The sequence below is a fragment of the Nicotiana attenuata genome, unplaced genomic scaffold (assembly GCF_001879085.1).
Source record: "Nicotiana attenuata strain UT unplaced genomic scaffold, NIATTr2, whole genome shotgun sequence".
NCBI classification, from domain to species: domain Eukaryota; kingdom Viridiplantae; phylum Streptophyta; class Magnoliopsida; order Solanales; family Solanaceae; genus Nicotiana; species Nicotiana attenuata.
Genome location: NW_017670351.1, coordinates 712,642 through 736,583, shown reverse-complemented (window position 1 = coordinate 736,583; position 23,942 = coordinate 712,642). Strand labels below are relative to the sequence as shown.

Here is a 23,942-nt window from a genome sequence, read left to right as displayed (position 1 = left end):
TGATCGCCAGTTGGATGGTTCGAGCCGGGGGAGGCTCGGTTGTTGGGTACAGACTTAGTACAGGATGCCTTGGATAAGGTCAAGATTATTCAGGATAGACTTCGTACAGCTCAGTCCAGGCAAAAGAGTTATTCCGATCGAAGAGTTCGTGATGTTGCATTCATGGTCGGAGAGAGAGTGTTGCTCCGTGTATCACCCATGAAGGGTGTGATGAGGTTCGAAAAGAAGGGCAAGTTAAGCCCTAGGTATATCGGACCTCTTGAGATTCTTGAGCGAGTGGGAGAGGTGGCTTACAGGCTCGCGTTACCACCTGGTTTATCAGTAGTTCATCCGGTGTTATTTGTGTTGATGCTCCGGAAGTATCACGGCGATCCGTCCCATGTGTTACATTTCATCAGTGTCCAGTCGGACAAGGATTTGACTTATGAGGAGGAGCTGGTGGCTATTCTAGCCCGACAGGTTCGTCAGCTGAGATCGAAGAGTTATCCCTCAGTTTGAGTGTAGTGGAGAGGTCTGCCCGTCGAGGAAGCTACCTGAGAGTCCGAATCGGACATGCGGAGTAGATATCCCCACCTTTTCACCAGTCCAGGTACTTTTCTATGTCCGTTCGAGGACGAACAGTTATTTTAGAGGTGGAGAATGTGATGACCTGAAAGGTCATCTTATGTTTTAGAACCCAATTATGCACTTTGAAGCTTTAAATACCTTATTTTATCCCTCCTCGATTTGCTTGTGCAGTCCGGACGTGTTTTCGGAAAGCTTTTATGTTAAAAACTGATAAAAATATGAAAATTTTGATTGGAAATCCATTTGAGTTGACTGCAGTCAACTTTTTGAGAAAAAGGACCCGGATTCATATTTTGACAGTCCCGGTGGGTCCGTATCATGATTTGGGACTTGGGCATATGCCTAGAATCGAATTCATAAGTCCCTAGCCCGAGTTACCGGACTTTGTCGAAATTTGAAAGTTAAAGGCTTAATGAATTTGTAATGTTTGACCAATGCTTGACTTTTTGGATAACGGGTCCGTATTTTGGTTCCGGAAATTGGTATAGGTCCAATACCATATTTATGACTTGTTTGTGAAATTTGGTGAGAAACGAAGTTTGTTTGACGTGATTCGGACGTCCGATTGTGAAAATAGAAGTTTTAAAGTTTTCTTGAAAACTTCATTTGATTTGGTGTTCAATCTGTAGTTCTAGGTGTTATTTTGGCGATTTGATCATACGAACAAGTTCGTATGATGTTTTAGACTTGTGTGCATAGTTGGTTTAGAGCCCCGAGAGCTCGGGTAAGTTTCGGATAGGCTACGGAGTGAAATTGGACTTAGGAAATATTGCTGGTGTTTCAGTTCTGGTGCAGGCCTCTGATCTCGCATTTGCGAGATCAGGCTTCGCATTTGCGAGATCAGGCTTCGCATTTGCGAGCTTTGATGGGTCCGCATTTGCGAGCTACTCATCGCATTTTGCGAAGAGTACTAGGCCACATGATGTTCGCATTTGCGAATAATGTTTCGCATTTGCGAAGGGGGTCAGGTGGGGGCAGTGATCGCAAATGCGATCAATTGGTCGCATTTGCGGAGAGACAGTGTTCGCATTTGCGAACTTCTCATCGCAAATGAGATGAATGTGGAGATGCGATCGCAATTGCTATGGATTCTTCGCATTTGCGGGGTTCGCATTTGCGAACCCCAGGTCGCAAATGCGACATCTGCAGCTGATAAAAACTTGACTTAGATGGGATTTTTGATTCATTCTTTAAATTTTCAAACCTAGAAACCGTAGAGGCAATTTTTCAAAGAACTTTTGTTCCCCAAATCATTGGTAAGTGATTCTAAACTAGTTTCTTTCAATATTTCACTAATTTTCCTAAGATTTCAACCTAAAACCTAAAGTTTTCATGGTAAAAATTGGGGGTTTTGGGTAGAAATTAGGGATTTTTGAAAAATGGGGATTTAGACCTCAAATTGAGGTCGAATTCCAAAATAAATTACATAACCGGGCTCGGGAGTGAATGGGTAATCGGGTTTTGATCCGAATTTCAGGTTTGGACCAAGCGGGTTCGAGTGTTGATCACTTTTGTTGACTTTTTTAATAATTACCTAAATTGAATTCTTTATAATCGTGTGTAGTTCCTAAGGCTTAGTTTGGTTGGTAATTTGCTAGATTCTATTGGTTCGGAGGCTTATTTTAAAGGAAAAGCCGTGGTTGAGCTTTGAGTTTGGTCTTTGGAGCGAGTTAAGTGTCGCAGTTAAACTTGACTTGAGGGAATAAGACTTGTTTGTCTATTTGCTACATGTTTAAATGTTGGATACAACATATATGTGGGGTGACGAGTACTTATGCGTTGTTGTCGGGTTAAAGCATGCCGGTGGGACTTGATTTCTTATAATTATTGCTTTCTTTGGTCATGTTATCTATGTTTAGACTAGTATTATTTAATTGATTGTTCTTATCATGTATATGGATTTTTGGTAATAATTGAGTATTGATTTTAATGTTGAGGTTGGTATTGTGGAACCAAATATTGAAGTAAGGCTTGTTCTTGTTATTCTATCTCCCTATTGTTATTTGTTCATTGCTTTATGGTAAGGGAGAGTGTTAATGCACGAAGGGTGATGTCGTGCCATATTGTGAGTGTTAATGCACGAAGAGTGATGTCGTGCCATATTGTGAGTGTTAATGCACGAAGGGTGATGCCGTGCCATGTTATGAGAGTTAATGCACGAAGGGTGATGCCGTGTCGTTTCTATTTATTTATATGGTGAGGTTGAGAGTAAAAGCACGAAGGGTGATGCCGTGCATTTTCTTTACTGTGTTTAATTGTTTTCATTGGTTCAATGCATATTGACTGTTCAAGTTATCATTCCTGCTGTAATTCTCTATCTTGTATTCCCCTCAGCATGTTCCCCCCCCCCCCCCCCCCCCCNTGTATTCCCCTCAGCATGTCCCCCTCCCGATATTACTTGCCTAGCTTTTATTTGCCGTTATTTTGTACATATACTATTATCTACACAGTTTTATTAGGTAGATGTCTTGTCATAGACTCGTCACTACTTCGTCGAGGTTAGGCTCCATTTACGAGTACATGGGGTCGGTTGTACTCATACTACACTGTGCACTTCTTGTGCAGATTTTGGTGTCGGCCCCAGCTGATCATGAGGTTAGCAGCTGGACTTGCTTGTCTAGAGACCCAAGGTAGATCTGTTGGCGTCCGCAGACCCTGGAGTCTCTTCCTAGTCTTATTATTTTGTTGTTTCTTTTCTTTCAGAACAGTGTATTTCCTTTCAGACTCTGCTTGTAGTAAATCATAGTAGCTCGTGAGTTGTGACTCCAGATCCTAAATGTATAAGATATTATGGATTTTATGTTATTTCGCAAATCAGTTTTAGCTTATGTTTAGCATAATTATTCTTGTTATTGAAATTGGCTAAAGTTGGCATTAAGAATCCTCTAACGTTGGCTTGCCTAGCAAGTGAAACGTTGGGCGCCATCACGGTCCCGACGGTGGAAATTCCGGGTCGTGACCCTAAAAGAGGAATCTATAATGGAATTTTAACTACGATTTATTGTGCTTCAACTCTAATTCCCCTGAGTGTTTTTTCCAAATAATTTTTTTTTAATGTTCTGATTCCCTTTTTTTTTTTTCCATCACACTTGTCTAGGTTCAATGAATTTAGTATGTTAAACACTTCGTTAAGTACTTTTATGACTAAGATTAGCAAAATATCTATATTTCCATCTTTTGAAGCATACAAATTTCGTGGTCCAATACATCCACATTAAAAAATACGGTCTTAAACGCGCAAAAATGAATTTACTCTAGAAACCGACCAGGTTCAATTGAAAACTTTCCAACCAGAAGTTAGTACTACTATGTGCCATGTACATATCGAACATAAATAATGCATACATACATACATCAATTAGTGGTAAAAGGGGCAGCTGGTGTATAAGGTATCACGCGTTCATGTAGATTCTATGCTTCATATTTTATTTACATAATTAGTTCACTTATTAGGTAATTGCCAATAAATTTCTTAGAAACATTAATTGATAATCTAGTAACCAACATCAGAGACGGATCTAGCATTTTTATAACATAGGTGCATCACTGAAGAAAGGAGAAAAAGGAAGTATCAAGTGGGAATTGATTAATACCCTCTTAAATAAATAATTCAGCATTCAGTTAAGTGCACCATATTGCCTATTTATAGCATGGATGACATCAGATAATATTGGATCAATTGTAAAAGATATATACAAAAAATACCTAGTCATGAATTCATGTGCCTCATATACTGAGCTATAAATCGGCACCTGACCTACTATTACCAATTAAACTAGTATTAGTACCCACGCGATGCGCGGATACAAACATGTGATTTGAGTTATTTGATTTATGTGTAAATAACTTTAAAATATTAATCTTTCAGATTAAAGTTATATATAATCATTAAAAATATGTTAATAAAAAAGCAGAAATTTCTCAAATCTCTTAAAGTTACCCATAGTTTCTTGTCCATATTGCATTACCCATAACTTAAAATTAATATATTCTTGTCTGTTACTTCCATTATAATACATTATAAGTAAAAATATGTTTTTTTTTCTTGTAGTAAAATTTTTTATTTACTTTTATTCTTTTATTCTATTGTTCCTATTAATGTATAAATTTATCATATTTTCTATAATACCTATATTATTATCTTTATAATTAATTAAGACAAAGGTGTTGTTTTTATCTTTTAATTTATTTTGGTTTTTTTTTAAATTTATTAATTAAGATAAGAACAGACAATATCTTCACAAAAAATATTCATTTCTATTCATTAAGATTCAAAAAAAAAAATTAAATTCAAATTAAGTATTAGTATTAATATTATCCTAAATTGCCAAATAGTTTTTATAGTAGTTTGTCACTTAGCTTAACCACAATGCAAAGTTTATTCGTTATTTTAATATACTTTCTCTTCTCAAAAATTAAATAAGTTTATCCTTCCAAATATTCTCTACATTGAAATTATTTATTTATATTTTTTCTCTTTTTCTTTAATTGTGTATTCTATTGTTTCATTAATGTTTAAATTATCGTATTTTTTTTATAATACCTATATCTTTATCTTTATAAAATTAGATAGAGGCGTTGTTTTTATATTTCATATTAATTTTTTTTTAAATCTTATTAATTAAGATACGACACACAATTTTTTTTTAAATCTTTACAAAAATTATTCACTTTCTTTTTCATTCTGATTTGAAAAAAATATTTTAATTTAAAATTAAGTGCATTAGTAATAAAATTTATGCTAAATTGCCTAGTGGCTTTATAATAGTTTGTCACTTGGCTTAATCACAATGAATTTGGTTTATAAATTTTTTTGATTTTTTCGAGAAGTTAACAATATTACAAAAAAGCACGCAGGCTTCAAAAAAAAGCTTTCGATGTTACCCTTTCAAATATATTTCTTTGCAAATAACCCAAATGCTAAAATTAAAGCGGCAAAGTAGTTTTAATAGGATTACAATGCCATAACTTTAGTCATTTATTACTTATTAGTCCAATTAAAAAATGAAGATTTTCAAATCTTCGAATGTGATACAAAATTAACACATTATTATATATAATTAATATAATATATATATATATATACTATATATATATATATATATATATATATATAAAGGAGAGAGAGAGAGAGAGAACTATATTAGAAAGAAATCACCTCTCAATTTAAATGGCAATTTTTATTTTTATTATTTCCATTTTTTATTTTAAAAATAATTGAAAAACTCCAAATTGAAACCATACCCCAATTTCACATTGGCATATTTTTTTATTTATTTTTTAGTTTTTTATTTTAAAATAATTTTAAAACTCGAATTGAAACATTCCCCAAACTATAAAATAACATTGAAACTCCAACTATAAACCTATCCCCAATTTGAATGGGTAGTATTTCTTCTTTATATTTTTTCCGTTTTTAAATATAGCTATTATAATAACTATTTATTATTAATTCCAAAAAGTAGTAACATAAATCTAATTCCCAAATTTAACAAAGTTTTTAGTTAAAAAGGTAGTTTATTTTGGTCTAACAATGACACTTGGCTTTTTTTGTGATTATGCCACTTGGCTTTTTATGATTTATGGGTAGTTTTTTTTTTTTTTTATATTTTGTTTTTTAATATAGATAATTATAATATATTTTATATTATAATTCAAAAAGAGTAACTAACTAATTTCAACAATTTAAAAAAGTTTTTGGTTAAAAAGGTAAGACAATATATATTTTTGCTTTTTTTTATTGTATCTAATAATTTTTTTATTTCATTTTTTCATTTTTTTAATTTTGTAAAAGAACATTGAGAACACCAAACTATAACCTTACTCCCCAATTAATGCGGTAGTTATTTTTTTTATATTTTCGTTTTTTAATATAGCTAATTATAATATATTTATATTTATTAATTCAAAAAGAGTAACTAATTAATTCAAAATTTTAAAAAGTTTTTTAGTTAAAAAGGTAGTTTATTTTGTCTTAACAATGACAGTTGGCTTTTTGTGATTATGCCACTTGGCTTTTTGTGATTATGGGTAGTTTTTTTTTTTAATATTTTTGTTTTTTAATATAGCTAATTATAATATATTTATATTTATTAATTCAAAAAGAGTAACTAATTAGTTCAAAATTTAAAAAAGTTTTTTGGTTAAAAAGGTAAGACAATAATTAATTTTTTGCATTTTTTTTATTGTAGCTAATTTAATTTTTTATTATTTTTCATTTTTTTTTTTAAAATAACTTTGAAACACCAACTATAAACTACTCCCCAATTTGAATGGGTAGTTATTTTTTTATATTTTCGTTTTTTAATATAGCTAATTATAATATATTTATATTTATTAATTCAAAAAGAGTAACTAATTAATTCAAAATTTTAAAAAGTTTTTTAGTTAAAAAGGTAGTTTATTTTGTCTTAACAATGACACTTGGCTTTTTGTGATTATGCCACTTGGCTTAACCACATGCTTCATTACTGTCCTTTTAATATAATATAGATTCACTTGCTAGTAGATCCACTAAACATAGAGGGTGTTTGGATTGGCTATTAAGCTGTCAAATTAGTTTTTAAGCTCTTTTTAGCTTTTTTCAGTGTTTGGCAAAGTCAAAAAGTGTTTAAAATAACTAAAATATTGCTTAAAACAAGCCAAAAGCAATAAGCTGGGCAACCCCAACTTATTGCTTTTTAGCTTAAAAGTTATTTCTGCGGAAAAACTACATTTTTAAGCCAATCCAAACGGGATCATAGTCTATTAAGGTAGTGGCCGTCTATTTATGGTTCTTTTGATGGTTGGTGCAAGCCCAAAATTGAAATACATTAATTTTGTACAAGTTACACATTAAATCGGTGTGTCAAAAATAATTGTATTTGCTAGCTAAATATATATAAAAAATTATATATTAATCATGTATAAAATATATATATTATATATTAATACACAAAAAATATATATTTTGTCGATATTATTTTAAAATGTAGTTTTCCCTTAATATTGTTTGATAGAAAATCCCAACTGCTGAGGTAGAATAACAACAAAAGCATCAGCATAAAATCTCTACTTTAAGGATATATTTCAACCGAAACTGAAGAGTAACGACAACAAGTGATTGAGTTTAATATATTTTAGATGTCACGGTATATAACTTAAATCTTTTTACGAATTTGGGAAAATTCACTTTACTTAATTAGAAAATTACTCGAGAAGAAAGAGCCAAGGGAAACATGTGCAATTACCCATGAAAATAAGACACATGCAATCACGTTCATGTACACACATCCATATGTAGTCTACATACAAAAAGAATTAAATTAATTATTTACGCGCTATCCTGCTAGTGTTTCAGGCTATAAATACTTAATTTTCGGACAAAGTCTTTCCTCCTACTCCTCCTCCTTCGTAAACCTTAGAGAAAGAGAGACACAAAATACGAGAAACAAACATCGTTGTTTCTCTATCCTCTCTCTCTCTCTCTCTCTAGGGTTTCTGTTTCTGTTCTTTCAAATTCCTCTTATTATTCCATTTTCTCTCTCCTCAAATTCATTCATATTCAGAAAAAAATATTTCTGAGGTGAATATAAAGGCATTGGCTTTGATCCATTTTGAATATTAAACTTATTTTGGTAAGTTTCTGCTTGATCTCCATTTTTCTGTATTCGTCTTTTTCGTTATTGTTTCTTCTATTTTAACCCATTTTCTGATATTTAGCAATGTTTTCATACTTTTTGGTTTTAATTTTATGATTTCCCCCCTTTATTTAGGGTTTATAGGTGTCTGTTTAATGCTTGTACATTATGCTGAAAAACTTGTATGTTGTGCTTTAAGGCTTGTACGGTGGCTGTGCTTGTACATTGTGGGTTAATGCTTTTACTAGCATAGATTTGCCTAGTTTTTTATTGGGAAATAGTTCTTTTTAATACAATTTGTGATATTGGATTCGGCTTTGGAAAGTTTATTTCGGAAAATAGATTCTTTGGCTGTTGAATGGAAAATAAATACTAACTATCATTTGTTTTGGATAATAAAGTAGCTATTTTTGTTTCTATAAGAGGCTCCTTACGCAATGTGACAAATCCAAAAGAACCAAATACAGTTGTATTTTGTTAATTGTATTTTGTCCTGCTCTGAAGTAATGTCTATTTCTCTAATAGGGACAGAAGTAATATTTGGAAAAAAAATTGAACTTTTTGCTTGTGTACTTTTTTCTTGCGGGGGCCAGGACTTTTGTCTAGTGGTAAGAGAGCATAGTATCACATGTGTTTGTTACATGTCACATGTTCGAACCTTGCAATAGACAAAAGCCCGGTATCTAATCTAAGTAGAAACGGTTAGAGTTGTGGCCTATTATCCATAGCCACTATCCTTCGGGATTTCTCGGTTATAAAAAAGTTATAATAAAGTTATATTTTTTGTATATGTGAATATTGAATAACCCATGTTATGGTTAATGTTGCTGCTATTAGCTTGAAGAAGCTTTTGCAATCATGGTTTTCTGGATTTTTGGCTATGGCTCCTTGGTATGGAATCCAGGATTTGAGTACGACGAGAAAGTGATAGGTTACATCAAGGATTACAAGCGTGTGTTCGATCTTGGTATGTTGCTCTTATGCTGAGTCTTATTCATTCTTTAACGGTTGATATTTGTTCATAGTATGGTTAATACTTAATTTGATTTTAATTATTGTTATGTTTGAATGTATCAGCTTGCATTGATCACAGAGGTACACCTGAACACCCTGCAAGAACTTGCACCTTGGAAGAATCTGAAGGAGCTATTTGCGTAAGTGGACGTTAGCTACTTACTTTCTTTACTATGATGAAGACTTTAAGTAGAAATGTTGATTTTGTTTCTGTCTTTAAGGTTCTATAGACATGTTCCTTTGTTGTCATTGATTGTATAGTTTAGTCTTTTCATTAAACCAATCACTTTGTCCTCACGTGGTGAGGACAAAGGCTAGCTCTTATTTGCTATTGTAATCCCACTCTCAATGATGGAGACTATGATTGGGGTTAATGCTGTAGTATGTTGATGTTGAATCTTGTGGTGTTTACCTTTCCCAAAATATCATTGTCATGTCTTTTGTCAATTTTACTAAAATGTGCATTTTCTTTCAGTGGGGTGCTGCTTATTGTGTGCGAGGAGGTCCTGAAAAGGAAAAGAAGGCAATGGAGGTATGTGAACTATTCTGTATTGATTTATCGTATGTGTTCAAGGTTGTTCTAGTCTCTGATTTTGGGTCCTGCCTATCACCTGCCGTTCTAGTCTCTGATTTCTTTAATCTATACTTTACAGTATCTGGAAAGAAGAGAGTGCGAGTATGATAGTAAGACCTTAGTAGACTTCTTCAAGGTAAGCGCATAAAGTTTTCGAGTTCTGAGTGGAGCTTATTATGATAAGTTAATAGAGAATTAATGAAATTGTAAACAGATAACATGTTACCTTTCCTCACTATGTTTTCTTTATCCTCTTTCAGGAAGAAGACTCTGATGATCCACTTTTAACTGGAGTAATAGTGTAAGTTCTTTTGTCTGCTCTCCAGCTTTCTCCTCTTGAACGACCTAGTTTAGTGCAAAAAACTTCATATAATTAATAGAAACATAAGGTTGGACCAAAAGTGCATTGAGTTGATTGTTCCAATTTTTCATTTCAGGTTTACATCCACTCCTGACAAGGTGAATAATAAGTACTATCTAGGACCTGCCCCGTTAGAAGAGATGGCCTGGTACGTAAAGACCAAGTTTCCTTGAATTTAAGTTTCCTAAGTAGTCTCTTATCTGAGATACAACTTCTTAAGCCGTAGCTAATTTCTGTATCCCGCTGCAGGCAAATTGCAACTGCTCATGGTCCATGTGGGAACAACAGAGAATACATATTCAAGATGGAGAAGGCTTTGTATGATATTCGTCACGAAGATGATTACATCATAGAGCTGGCAAATGAAGTGCGGAAAGTGCTTGATATCGTGAGTTCTGGGATTCAGAAGGAGAATAAGCTAGCTGGTTCTCCCCGCCTTCCACTCAAGACCCAAACTTCACCTGTGAAAATCTTTTCCATGCCAGAAGCTGTAGTTGCTGTTGCTGCAGACTCGTAGAGAGAATGAATTTTATGAGGAATAAGTAGGAGTTAACCGTGAGATAATTGTAGGAGGGTTTAATTTCATTTCTTACTTTGAACAGACTAATGTAGTGGCAATTGCTGTTGAATTTATGTGTTCCAAAAGTTCTAGCCGTTTAATGATCTTTGTTGGTAGCAGCACTACTAGTAGGCCTTATATTTCTTTCCTTGAACTTAGTAATATTTGGCCAGAGAATAAGTTGACCTACTAACCAGGTGATACCACGGCCAGTATTGTTCTTTGTAGGAACATGGATTATTGAGCTCTTTTTTGAAATTTGGGCAAGTAATCTACATCTTGAATTTGCATAACCAGAATTTAGGCAAGTTGCCTACAAATTACATGATTCCCCCACTTCCACTCTCTATTTATTGTGTCTTGTACTTTCTGTGGCCAAATCGTAGAGAAACTACTTCCGAAAGACCGGCTCAGCAATAGAGTAAAGAAGTGGAAAGAAGTAATTTTGGTACATGTGGGCTATCCTATCCATGATCCAATTTCATGAGACAAGCCCAAGTCAAAGATAAACCATTTAACTTTTTTTTATTATTATGAACTAGTGCTAGAACCTGCGCGATACACGAATAATTTGACGGAATATTAATCTTATAAAATTATGATCCAATATATTATAATATTTTAATAAATGTTAGTTACTATTTTATTATTTAATGTAGTGTACATAAATATAATAAAATCTATACAAAATCAAAGGACACAAAGCATTATAGTAATCAAATAAATTGTTTATTCCTTGTTTATTCTTTACTAAATTAGCAAGTACTTAATACTATATATTTACTAATTTGTCAATTGGCTTAATATTTTGATACTACTTCTCTTCTTGTAGAACATACGTATATATTTTCTTATTTTGGATATATATATTTTTATACTTATGTTATACTGTTTAAAATTCTTCAATTATCTAAATTTATCCATAATTTCTTGAGTGTTATTTATTTCTATTTTGTTTATTAATTAATTTAAAATATAAATATTATAAAATTATCTTTATCCACCTCTTTTCGTACATTTTTTTCTACTATAATATTTGATTAGTTTTTTTATTTTATATTTTACTGAAAATTTAAATAATATAATTTATTTTCCTAAATTATAATTTTTAATTCATCAAAAGTATAAGGATATAAGCCTTTATTATTTTATAAAAAACGTACTAATATTTTTAACAATTAATAAAATGTCTTTTATGTATAATATATTATCTTGTGTATAATATCCTAATAGTTTCTTTATATTTTTATATTTTTTATTATAAAATTATGAGTTCTATTTACTAACTAAATTTTTCTACATGAGCAATTTAATTAGTAGATGTATTTTTACTATATCATTTGATTGTTTTTTAGTATTCTTCATTTATGACTATTTGTTTATTATGATTTTAGTTATGTGTATATGTTATTTTTATTTATTTATTGTTAAATAATTTTAAAACTCCAATTTGAATGAGTAGAATATTTTTTTGTATTTTTCGTTTTTTATTCATAATTATAAGATATCTATATTTACTAATAAGTAGTGTAACCAATTAATTCAAAATTTAAAATTCAAAAAAAAAATTAGTTAGAAAAGTAGTTTAATTTGTTTTAACAATGCCACTTGGCTTTTTGTAGTTAAGACACTTGTCTTAATGTAGTGCTTTTGCTTCTCCTATTCTATATAGATAGATTTTCTTATTTTGGAAATATATATTTTTATACTTATGTTATACGGTTTAAAATTCTTCAATTATCTAAATTTATCCATAATTTCTTGAGTGTTATTTATTTCTATTTTGTTTATTAATTAATTTAAAATATAAATATTATAAAATTATCTTTATCCACCTCTTTTCGTACATTCTTTTCTACTATAATATGAGATTAGTTTTTTCATTTTATATTTTACTGAAAATTCAAATAATATAGTTTATTTTCCTAAATTATAATTTTTAATTCATCAAAAGTATAAATAGATAAGCCTTTATTATTTTTATAAAAAACGTACTAATATTTTTAACAATTAATAAAATGTCTTTTATATATAACATATTATCTTGTGTATAATATCCTAATAGCTTCTTTATATTTTTATATTTTGTATTATAAAATTATGAGCTCTATTTACTAACTAAATTTTTCTACATGAGCAATATAATTAGTAGATGTATTTTTACTATATCATTTGATTTTTTTTAGTATTCTTCATTTATGACTATTTGTTTATTATGATTTTAGTTATGTGTATATGTTATTTTTATTTTTTTTATGTTAAATAATTTTAAAACTTCAATTTGAATGAGTAGAATATTTTTTTGTATTTTTTGTTTTTTATTCATAATTATAAGATATCTATATTTATTAATTATTAGTGTAACCAATTAATTTAAAATTTAAAATTCAAAAAAAAAATATTAGTTAGAAAAGTAGTTTAATTTGTCTTAACAATACCACTTGGCTTTTTGTAGTTAAGACACTTGTCTTAATGTAGTGTTTTTGCTTCTCCTATTCTATATAGATAGATTAGGATTAAACTCTTTAAAAGTAAAATTTACAGATATATAGTATAGAAATTTATTAAGTGGAAAATTTTTATATTTTAAATATTTAAAGGATTTGTTATTAAATATCACAAAACATCAAGGTCGTGCTAGGATTGATAAGATGAATTTAGAATCCGATCTCTAGAAATTTATGATGCGGGAATTCAAATTGGTCGAATCAATGGTTCTAGATACTAAATGGTTATATCTAAAACTAAATAAATAAATATTTGGCCCTTTGATCTAGTTGTTCACCCTTTTGCAAATTCTGCCTTGTTTATATTAGTAAATGGCAGAATAGCCTCATGAACACTTGTACTTGTTCGCGTTTGTCATCCCGGTCCTTGTACTCAACAAAGTTTCATCCAAACACTTATAGTTATTCAAAATCAATATTCTAAACCCCTCTAACCGTTGACCGGGTCTATGTGGCAACTTAACAGATGAGCTGGACAAAATACGTGCATTTCACGCATATACGGAGCGTAAGTATAACTAAACCAAAAAATAATTAAAATGATTAAAAAAAAAGGAAAAGGATAAAAAGTTAAATGCAAAGAAAAGTGCTTTCTCTTTACGTTTTTGCATCTCCCCCTTCCCCATTCTTCTCTCTCCTCCTCCCTTCTTCTTACCTCTACCCCATTTTAACCCAAAACCCAACTACAATACAGCCGTTCCACCACCTCTCATCCGCCACAGATGTTCTTCGTCGCCCCAGATTAAAAAATATTTTCAAATTGTAATAATTTATGAAGAAAATTATTTTCTAAAACCCCGATTTTCGCCCCAGATCCCAACGTTCCCAAATTGGGAAGAAAGTTCTTTTCTAAATCCCCCATTCCCCCCCCCCCCCGTCCCCAAAGCTTCTGAAGACGAGTTTTGCAAGGAATTTCAGATGGTTTTTAGGACATTTCGGATCGATTCTTTTTTGCAGTTGATTGGTGGTGCTATGGTGAAGTATTGGATGTGAAAAAGCTTTTTAGTTGAAGGGTGATCGGAGAGGAGTTGCAGGCGTTGGTACGACGATTTTTAAGAGTTGAGTTGAAAAAGAAAAAGAAAAAGGAAAAGGAACAGAAAAAAGTGATTACTGATGGAAAATAAGAGTTAGATAAATTCTTTCTCTCATTGTTTGTATCATAACATTGTAATGTTACTCAGTGGACTATTTTAAAGGTGGTGATAAATGTATGATGAATTGTGAAAGAATAAAGATGGTAAGTGTGGAGGAACGTGATGGTGGAATGGAAAAGAATTTTTTTCTGAATAATATTAAAAAATAAATTAAATAATAAAGAAAATCTGATGTGGATACTGATGTGGCATCCACATCAGGGCGTTTGAAGAACACATGCGGGAGAGGGGTTTAGAATATTGATTTTGAATAACTATAAGTGTCTGGATGAAACTTTGTTGAGTACAAGGACCGGGATGACAAACGCAAACAAGTACAAGTGTTTATTAGTAAATTTACCTCTATTTTCAAATAACCATAGAATAGTAATTATTGTTTATTATTATTAGGCAGAATAGCCTGAGAGACACTTGTACTAGTTTGTTTTTGTTATCCCGGTCCCTCTACTCTACAAAGTTTCAATCGGATACTTGAACTCGATCAAAATATAAATTTTAAACACCTCTGTCGCTCACTCACTTGACATGAAAGACACATCATATCCACCTAAATTAATGCCACATCATTATTTATTACAAAATATAGTATTTTTTTTTATAAAAATTCCAAATCCATCCCCTTTTTTCCAAAAAATAAATTCCCAAACAGTCCTTTCTCTTCCACTTTTTCATTTCTCAATCTTCTACCCCCATCACCGGACATCACCACCCCTTCCTCCTTCGTCTGCAAATATGACATAACCAAACCCACATTTGGTTACAGTTTTCAATCAGTTCTTGTTATCCCCATTGTATCACTGTTATTGGTGAATCTCTCCACAACCATCAGTACACTCCTCTTCTTTTCACTTTTAGTATCACTTATCAAAATCCAAGTAGTCCCTTTGTCTACAACCTGTTTAGCAAAATACTACAGAAAGTACAATGCTTAACCACCACAATTTAAAACATCTCATAAAGAATTGAAAAAGTCAAAATAAAATAAAGAAAACCAGATAAAAATTATGAGATTCTTGTACCAATAGTAGCACCTTCCCTGACACCATTGTTGAAATCGAATTTTAGAAGGGAAACTAAAATTGAAGCAGCATGTTTCATGATTTAAGCCATAAATTCAATTGATTATTTTGACTCCACTTAACAGCAAAAAGTAAACATGCAAGTGATTATTTATACTAACCTCGAAAATCCATGAATTCAGGCCTTCTCATCAGAAATTAAAACAAGAAAAACTCAAAATTAAATCAAATCATAGGGAAAAAAGTTTTTGATAGCAGAAACAGAAGAAAAAAGTTTTTGATAGCAGAAACAGACGCTTTCAATAAGGGATTGCTTTGGTTTTTTCTTTTTGGGCGGTGTGGGGTTGGGGAGAAGAAAGGAACAAAAAGAAAATGCAACGAGATGGGGTGGGGTGCTGGGAAGAACGATTAAGTCTCCTGTTTTGCTTATGTTCATTTTTTTTTTTTTACTTTTTTGACTTTATCTTTTTATTTGTTTTCTCATCCTATTTTAATAATTTATTGTTCAAAATGTTCATATTCACTTTCACTGTCCCGCGTGAATTACACCCATTTTGTCCAGTTCAATGTTTTGTTGTCATATGTGCTCGGTCAAAGGTCAGAGGTATTTAAAAATTATGTTTTGCATGAGTTCAAGTATCCGATTGAAATTTTATAGAGTAGAGGGATCGGGATAACAAGACCATACTAGTATAAGTGCCTACCAGGCTATTCTGCCTTATTATTATTATACCTTTTCTTTTGTTCTATTCCACTGAAGCCCAGAAGCTTCGAGAAATAAACAGATCCTCTCTAAAATGGAGACTCCGTTCCAAATAGCAATTGTTGTCTCATCTCTCTTCACCCTCAATCAGGTACGCTTCAAACCCCCTACCCCTCCCCCCCCCCCCTAAAAAAAATAAATAAATAAATAGTGAAACTGAAAATCTGGCGATACAAAAAGCATTAATTTTTACTTGTTATTTGCTGTTGAGATTTTTAATTATGGCGTGCCTGCAATTTTTACTGAATTTGATGAGATATATGTTGTAACGTGGATGTGATTCTTTTTTTTTTTTGGGTGGGTGCCCGGGTGGGTTGTGGAGCATTTTAGATTAAAAGATAAATTTGATTTAAATCAAGCAATAGGTGGAAGTGAGGACAATAATGAGGTTGAGATATTCTGCATTCAAAGCATAACCTTTAAAGTTCTCACTAAAATAAGGCATCTATGCTGTTCTCCAATTCATATTTGGGCTAAACGCTTCCATTAGAAGAAGCTGTGTTTTTACTAATTAAAAAAAAACAACAAAAACTGTGTGGTCAAGTAAAAGATGAAGAAATTCCCTTCTAAAACCGCCATGTACTACACTCTAGAACGAAAAGACTGCTCCAAGCGGACACCGGGTTCATCTGAACCCATTATTTCATGTGGAGTATAAATTTATGCGCAAAAATATTCACTAAATTGCAATAAATAGTAGGTCTGAACCCGTAATTTAAGAATACAGTGGGTTCAATGCTAAAAAGCTTGTTGAACCCATAGCACTTAAATCTTAAATCTGCCTTTGGCTCCAAGGAGCATCACTCCGATACACCCTACAAAAGCCTGAACCATAAAGGAGAAGTACAGAGCAAACTTTATTCATGTCTTGTCAAGGTTGCTTGTCATCTCGTTACAACACTTGCGAAAAAGAAAAGGTCTGTCGGCAATGGAATTACTTGCCTTTTCAAAATAATACAAGAGACTTAGCTCTATACCTTAACATCAAGATGCTGTGTATGCATAGGCTATCAGGGCAATGCTGTCCAACACTCCTCTAAAGAGGGTCAGTTCTTAACTTTAAAACCGCGGCAGTTATAAAACTGCGATACTTGGGCACCATGTAAGGAAGGAAGCCAACTGGTAAAACTCAACCATGTGATATCGATTTCAGTTGACGTACTAACTGCTTAACATATAAATCCTAATATGCTGTCAATCCTGGTAATGAATGCTTGCTTTTGGTATTCATTGTGAAAGAGTTCATCTTGACTAATGTCGTAGGATATGCTTTGGCCTTGGAAATAACCAGGCACTGTCTTTATTTATTATTGTATCTATCACTCAGGGATCAGAGGGAAAAGGCAGGGGAGGGAATCAATCAACCCCCAGGCTTCAATCTCAAATCAGTTTTAGGAGAAGGAAATGTGAATGATGGATTAAAAAATTAAAGAACATGCTTTATGCTCTATTATAAACCAGGAGGGAGGAGGAGTGGTGAAATAGTTGCACATTTGCTAGTCTTCCAGTTTAAGTCCTGAGATTTATTTGAACTTCTTCTGTCAGGTGAGATGTCGGCTTATGAAAACGTTGTTGTTGGAAGGTTAAGACTAAAGGGCAAAGCTCTAGGTGTGAAATCTAGTGGGATGAAAAAGAAAAAGAAGCACAAGCATCAGTATGATCTTGTGACTCAAGTGACAGGTAATGACCAACTAAAAGGTTTGAGGCATCGTTCATTTGCTCATTGGAGATCATATCTTTTCTCTGTTATCATGGTCAATCAAGAATTGGTTGTTTCATTATGCCTTACATACCAGATTATTTTTTTTTGTTCTTTTCTGTGTCATCTTGAGTTTGTTAAAAAGGTATTCTAAGAGCAGGCTAGCCTTGAGCATTTCTTAAGATAATATTTGGTTTAATATTCAAGTGCACTTCTTGTTGCTGTGTATCTATACTGGCATAGTATTCAACCTACTTCATCGGCAAAATTATGTAATGCGATTTAACAAATTATACTGACTTTTTCAAAAAGAAAAAAGAAAAAACTTAACAACCTATACTGAATAGTCAATCCTGTATGGTTCTCGCTTATGCGAGAAGAACATGTGGTAGAGATTTATTACATTTGGGAAATAAGTCTCATCATTTCATGATGTGTTTCATACCCATCCTTGTAAAAGTTAAATACATGGCTCACTAAGTTTGCTAGATGTTATGCGTCTGCATTGTCAATCTCATATTTTGTAGTGTCAATAGAAGTTTCATAACCTTGTTATGTAAAGTGTAGTGGGTTTTAGCAAGGGTAACTGCCCTAGCATAAGACCCATAATTTTATTCGAGATCAGCAGCTATTTCTTATTGTTTCAGCAAAGATGATACAAACGAAGATGAAGAAGGAAAGCAAAGAATAGATCTGTATCAGATACCACCATCTACATGTATAGAATAACATCAAACTGATCAGATGTTGTTTTGCCCTTCTGATCTGGTGCATTACTCTTTTCTTTTCTCCAGCTTGCTAGTAGTTCATCTTGATAAAGCATAAGCATATCATTGACCCTAAATCTTCTGGCATATGAAGTATGATGCTAAATGTTTAGCTGATGTGAGGGTAGTGGTAAACTGGTAATTACAGATCTCAGGGTTCGTATATGTGGAAACTAATTATAATCATTGAATAGCTAGTAATGCATGAGTCGTGCTCAGTTAGTTGGTAGGGCTAACAAACTGTTAATTGTTGATTCTGGTACATGGGGTTGTAGGGAGATATTGACCAAAGTCTGAGATGTCTCATTGGTCTCTTGTTATTCTCTCCACATTTGGTGAATTGTTCTAATGGGGCCACCTTGAGTTGTCTCATGAACTAGCATCAATGCCACCTTCTTTGGGATTTGGCAGATCAAAAGTGGCGTTGATGCAGGTTTGTTAAATGCCCTTTTCCATGAGCTCTTTTTCGTGTTTCGCATTTCCTTTTCTTATAGGCTTGTGTAGTGATGGGAACTATTTTACTTTTTTCTTTTCGTGGGGTGGTTTTTTTTTTTTTTTTTGTTGTGTGTGTGTGTGTGTGGTGGGGGGGGGGGGGTACAGTGTGAGGACTTGCATTGTTATGATTGTTCATTGTAGGTAGGAGGGGCAGATAGCTCAATCTGTGGAGGCAATTGTGATTTTCTTCATTTCTCGTTTTGTTTTGGAGGATTGACTAACGATATAATTGAAGAAAGGATACTTTCTCCAAACCATACATTTGATAGTAGGTTGCTAAGAGGGGTGAGGAAGCATGGTGTGTATTACTCTTTCTTGCATGCCAAAATTGGAGTCTTCTTGGTATCCTTTAAGATCATGTTACAACATCAATTGCATGTCGTCTTTAGTGTTCAGCAGTACTATAATATCTAATTCATCTGTATTTGAATGTTATGCCCATTTGACTTGGTTTTAATTCCGTATGTTGTTGTAAAACTTATTTGTGGGTGGCAGATGGAAACAACGCATTGGCCAGAAACCAACTTGAGGACGATATAGATGAGAGTTACCTTGACAGTGGGAGGAAAGAGCAAGGAACAAAGAATGATGATCATCTCACACCAGCAGAGAGGAAATACCTTGAGCATTGGGAGAAAATTAATATCAAACGACTAGCAAAAGAAGCCACGAAATCCCACCGCGATAGAATTCAAGAATTTAATCAGTACCTAGCTAATCTTACTGAGCATTATGACATTCCTAAGGTTGGTCCTGGTTAAGATAAACCAGCCTTCGGAAACTCCATCTTTTTCCTTCTGTCTAATCATCTTGTGCATTCTATGGACTTGTTGAAGTCTTGAAATTAAGTCGATTTGCGCTGTATCTGGACATTTCCGCTTGTTTCTGGGCTCGATGCGTCTTTAATTTAGATATGCCTAGCTTCTTAGAGAAGTCGTATTGCCAGTTTTCTGTGATTCAGCTGGTTGTGTCATGGATGGACTGCAGTCTCTTTTCAGTTGTTTTAAGTATCACCCAAACCTAGAGTCCGAAACTTTTCTAATGCTTTTTTGGGCAAAAAGAACGTTTCTACTACCAAAACAAAAAAAGGTAAATAAATACCTAAAACGCAGTACTATACTGCGAATTACTTTAAGGGAAATTTAGCCGTTTAAGTAATTTGCAGTATAGTACTGCGTATTATTAAAAAATTATTTTTTTAAGGAATTCGCAGTACAATACAGCGAATTACTTAAACACAGCGTTTCACTTATTAATTTGGGCCCAGCTTTAGCAGTATTATACTGCGTTTAAGTAATTGGCAATATAGTATTGCGAATTCCTTTAATAAAATAAAGCCCTTCTTCTTCCCCAAGACAACGATAGACCTCACTCCCCCAATTAAAAAACCACCCAGTTCACTGCTGGTACCCCCTCCCCCCCCCCCCCAAAAAAAAAAATTTTTTTGGGCCCCACCCGTAACCCACAAAGCAAAGAGTGTAGGTCCCACACACAAGACTAGCTTTGGATTCGTTCATTTGGGTGCAAAAATTCGATTTGAATCAATTTCAAAAAACTTAAATCGTGGTATGTCGATTTTGTTGTTGTTGAAACTCGTATAGTACATGCATATTTGTATTGTTGAATATGTTTTCATGTTAATTTGTGTTATGTTTGTGTTTAAATTTGAATTTTATACCCGGATTGATTTATTAGCTTTGAGACAAAAAATTGTTAAAATTTGATAAATAATTTGTATTGTTAATGTTATGTTTTTATTTGGTTAAATAATAAATAAATATTATTTATTTAGTTGTTGTTCATATTTATATGTTATGTTTGTTGTTTTTATATGTAATAGTGACCTTTTAGCGTAGTAAAATAAAAAGCCTTTTAGCGTAGTAAAATATAGAGCATTTTAGTGTAGTAAAATATAGAGCCTTTTAGCGTAGTAAAATATAGAGCCTTTTAGCTCAGTAAAAGAACAAAATGATAAGTTACCCAACTACATAAATATTTTAGATATAGCTATATCACTTTACTTACAAGTCGTACTGTCATGACGTTTCATGATGGATATTTTCTTGTTGGTGATGACTCCCGGATGGACCACCGTGCTCCAATACTCCAGAACTACGCATATTCCAACTAGGGACGGGGTCATAACTTGTAAAATTCATATCCGGACGGTACCCCCTATGAAAAATATAAGTGTTAATACAAATCCAATTAAAACATAAAATAAACATCGCTAAAGCGTAGTAAAATTGAAGTTTACAAGTCGTCTTGTGGATTATATAAAGTCGAAAAATTATTTTGTGGCTGCTCATTCGCTGGTGGTGGCAAGTTTAAATCAAGGCAAGCTCTTTCATCAAATCTGTCCGACAAAAACTGCTCCAGAATAACCACCCGATGACTGGGGGTTATCCCTACTATGCACGCCCTCATTATTGGGAACGTCTTCCACCTTGACGTACATTTCCAATAATATTATTACAATAAATTCCCTGTANTACTTAAAGTTTTACGTTAAGTAATTCGCAGTATAGTACTGCGTTTTAGGTATTTATGTTACTTTTTTTTTAGTAGTAAAAACGTGTTTTGTGCCCAAAAAGGCATTAGAAAAGTTTCGGGCTCCCCAAACCTAGCCTAGGCAAAAGGGTTTTTGTATAAAGTTTTGTAGTATGAAATACTGTTTGGTTACCACTTCCCTTTTCTATTCAAAATTTGCAGAAATGTTTATACTAATCATATTGTTGAATAAAATTCCTGCGTACAAGAACCTGATAATAGGTGAATTTGACTATAATCACACCTTAAATAATCACCTTCTTGTATAGTTTTAATGCTAAAAGTGATAACAAAATGCTCTTATTAGTGCTTTTCATGATTTGCAGGTGATATATGTATAAGGAAGGCTAAGGAGCAGTTTTGGAGTCAAAATTAGAGAAAAGAGGCCAAATGTGTAAATTCCCAATGAAGCTACGCCCTGCCAGCCCATAGGATTCAGAAAAATGGTTTGGCCGCGGTTCTACCGCGACCGCGGCAGAACCGCGGTGGAAGGCAGCTTCAGAACTTTAGAGATTCAGAGAGGGTGATTGGCCGCGGTTCTACCGCGACCGCGGCAGAACCGCGGCAGGCGCAGAAAAGTTCAGGGGTCAAAGTGTCAAATACGGGATTTTTAGACCTAAACCCTATTTAAAACATTAGACTTCGCCCAAGAGAGTAGGTATTGATTTTGAGGGTTTCTTAGCAAGGAAAACCATTGTGAGAGAATACTCCAAACATCTTTCTTCTTTACTTTTGATTTTTATGATGAATTCTATCTTATTTTATTTTCCCATAGCCATGAGTAGCTAAATTCATTGTCTAAGGTTTTGATGGAACCTATTGGGTGATGAACTTCTTGTTTATGTGAATACAAATTGCCAGTTTAATCTCTATTTGTTCAACTTCGTATTTGTTGTAGTTAACTGACAGGATCCTCAATTAGCTGTGCCTATTTAGTGTGCATAACTTGGAAAAGAGTGCATATTTAGGGTATTGTTGAACAACACCACTCCTAGATTATTAGAGGAATCTATAATTGCGGGTTTAAAGGCGGGATTAGGGATAACGAAGCCTTGGGTGTAATCTAAAGTGGATCGTGCTAAATAAAGTAAGCTAGTGTATCTCGGGAGAGTGCAATAGTAAATTACTGTGATTACTCGGGAGAGATTTACGGTAAGATTAGCGTTCATGATTGATAGAGATGTGTTGGTAAATTTGTATGAGCATAAACAGAAGGGATTCCATCAATAGGGGAAATCATTGCCTTAGCTTTTTATCATAATTGTTTACAACCTTATTAGTTTAGTTTACAGCTATTTAGTTACTTGCAAGCGTAGTTGTTAAAGAACATTCAACTGAGATTTGAATATTTGGGAAGCTGGTTCTGAAGAATTAGTGGGTCTGAAGATAGTGGTTGATAGGTTAACTCTCTGTGGATTCGACCCTGGGCGTAATACTCGGGTTATATTTGCAACGTCCGCAGAGTCCTTTTTATAAGGCGTAGTTGGGCGTGATCAAATTTTGGCGCCGTTGCCGGGGAGTTAACGGAATTATCAATTGCCATTGACAGAAATACAAAGATTCTTATTGTAGTCAGTTTTCTCTCTACCAAAAATTTTTATTGAAAATTTGACGGTTGTTGATCTGGGTGCACAGGTGTATGCCTAGAAATTCTACGAGGACTGGAGAACTACTTGAAGGACTCTCAGACCCCGGGAAAATATTCCGGGCATTGAATCGTGCCAACAAAAGACTTCAACAACCCCAACAAACACACAAATTCGAAATTGACATGGGCGACGTAAACGGTCCCAACGGAAACGTCAGGAATGAGCAATTGGCACCTCCTGTGCCTGAGGGTGCATTATATGACTGGGCACAACCCACAGCTGACAATCTGGCTACTGCCATTGTTGTGCCCGCAATACAAGCTGAATCGTTCCAGATCACAAATAACATGCTACACTTGTTGCAGAACAAGGGACTCTTTTCTGGGACACAAACAGAAGATCCTCAGCAGCACTTGAAGAACTTCCTGTCTATATGCAAAACTCAAAGGCAACCCAACGTGACTCCGGAAGCAATCAGGCTATTATTGTTTCCATTCTCGGTGACAGGAGCTGCTCAGGTTTGGCTAAACTCGCTCCCCATAAACTCTATAGAAACTTGGGATGAGTTGGTCAAGCAATTTCACAACAAGTTCCATCCGCCCAACAAAACTGCTCAACAAATTGATGAGATTGTGAGTTTCAAACAGAAACCAATGGAGACACTACACGAGACATGGGGCAGGTTTAAGGGAATGTTGGTTATGT

At 33.4% G+C, this 23,942-nt stretch overlaps 2 protein-coding genes across 2 annotated transcripts; both read left to right on the top strand.

Moving 5' to 3' along the window:
• Positions 1-7,928: 7,928 nt before the first annotated feature.
• On the top strand, positions 7,929-10,952 carry LOC109238253 (gamma-glutamylcyclotransferase 2-1-like). The gene is made up of 8 exons (XM_019404683.1): positions 7,929-8,183; positions 9,024-9,153; positions 9,264-9,340; positions 9,676-9,732; positions 9,854-9,910; positions 10,035-10,075; positions 10,212-10,283; positions 10,385-10,952. The coding sequence occupies exons 2-8, from the start codon at positions 9,045-9,047 to the stop codon at positions 10,650-10,652; spliced, it is 681 nt and encodes a 226-aa protein (XP_019260228.1). The 5' UTR covers positions 7,929-8,183; positions 9,024-9,044; the 3' UTR covers positions 10,653-10,952.
• Positions 10,953-16,124: 5,172 nt separating this feature from the next.
• LOC109238252 (protein FAM32A-like) lies at positions 16,125-20,031 on the top strand. Its single transcript, XM_019404682.1, has 3 exons — positions 16,125-16,228; positions 17,683-17,817; positions 19,594-20,031. Exons 2-3 carry the CDS (start codon positions 17,688-17,690, stop codon positions 19,857-19,859), a joined length of 396 nt encoding a protein of 131 aa, XP_019260227.1. The 5' UTR covers positions 16,125-16,228; positions 17,683-17,687; the 3' UTR covers positions 19,860-20,031.
• The last annotated feature ends 3,911 nt before the right edge of the window (positions 20,032-23,942 follow it).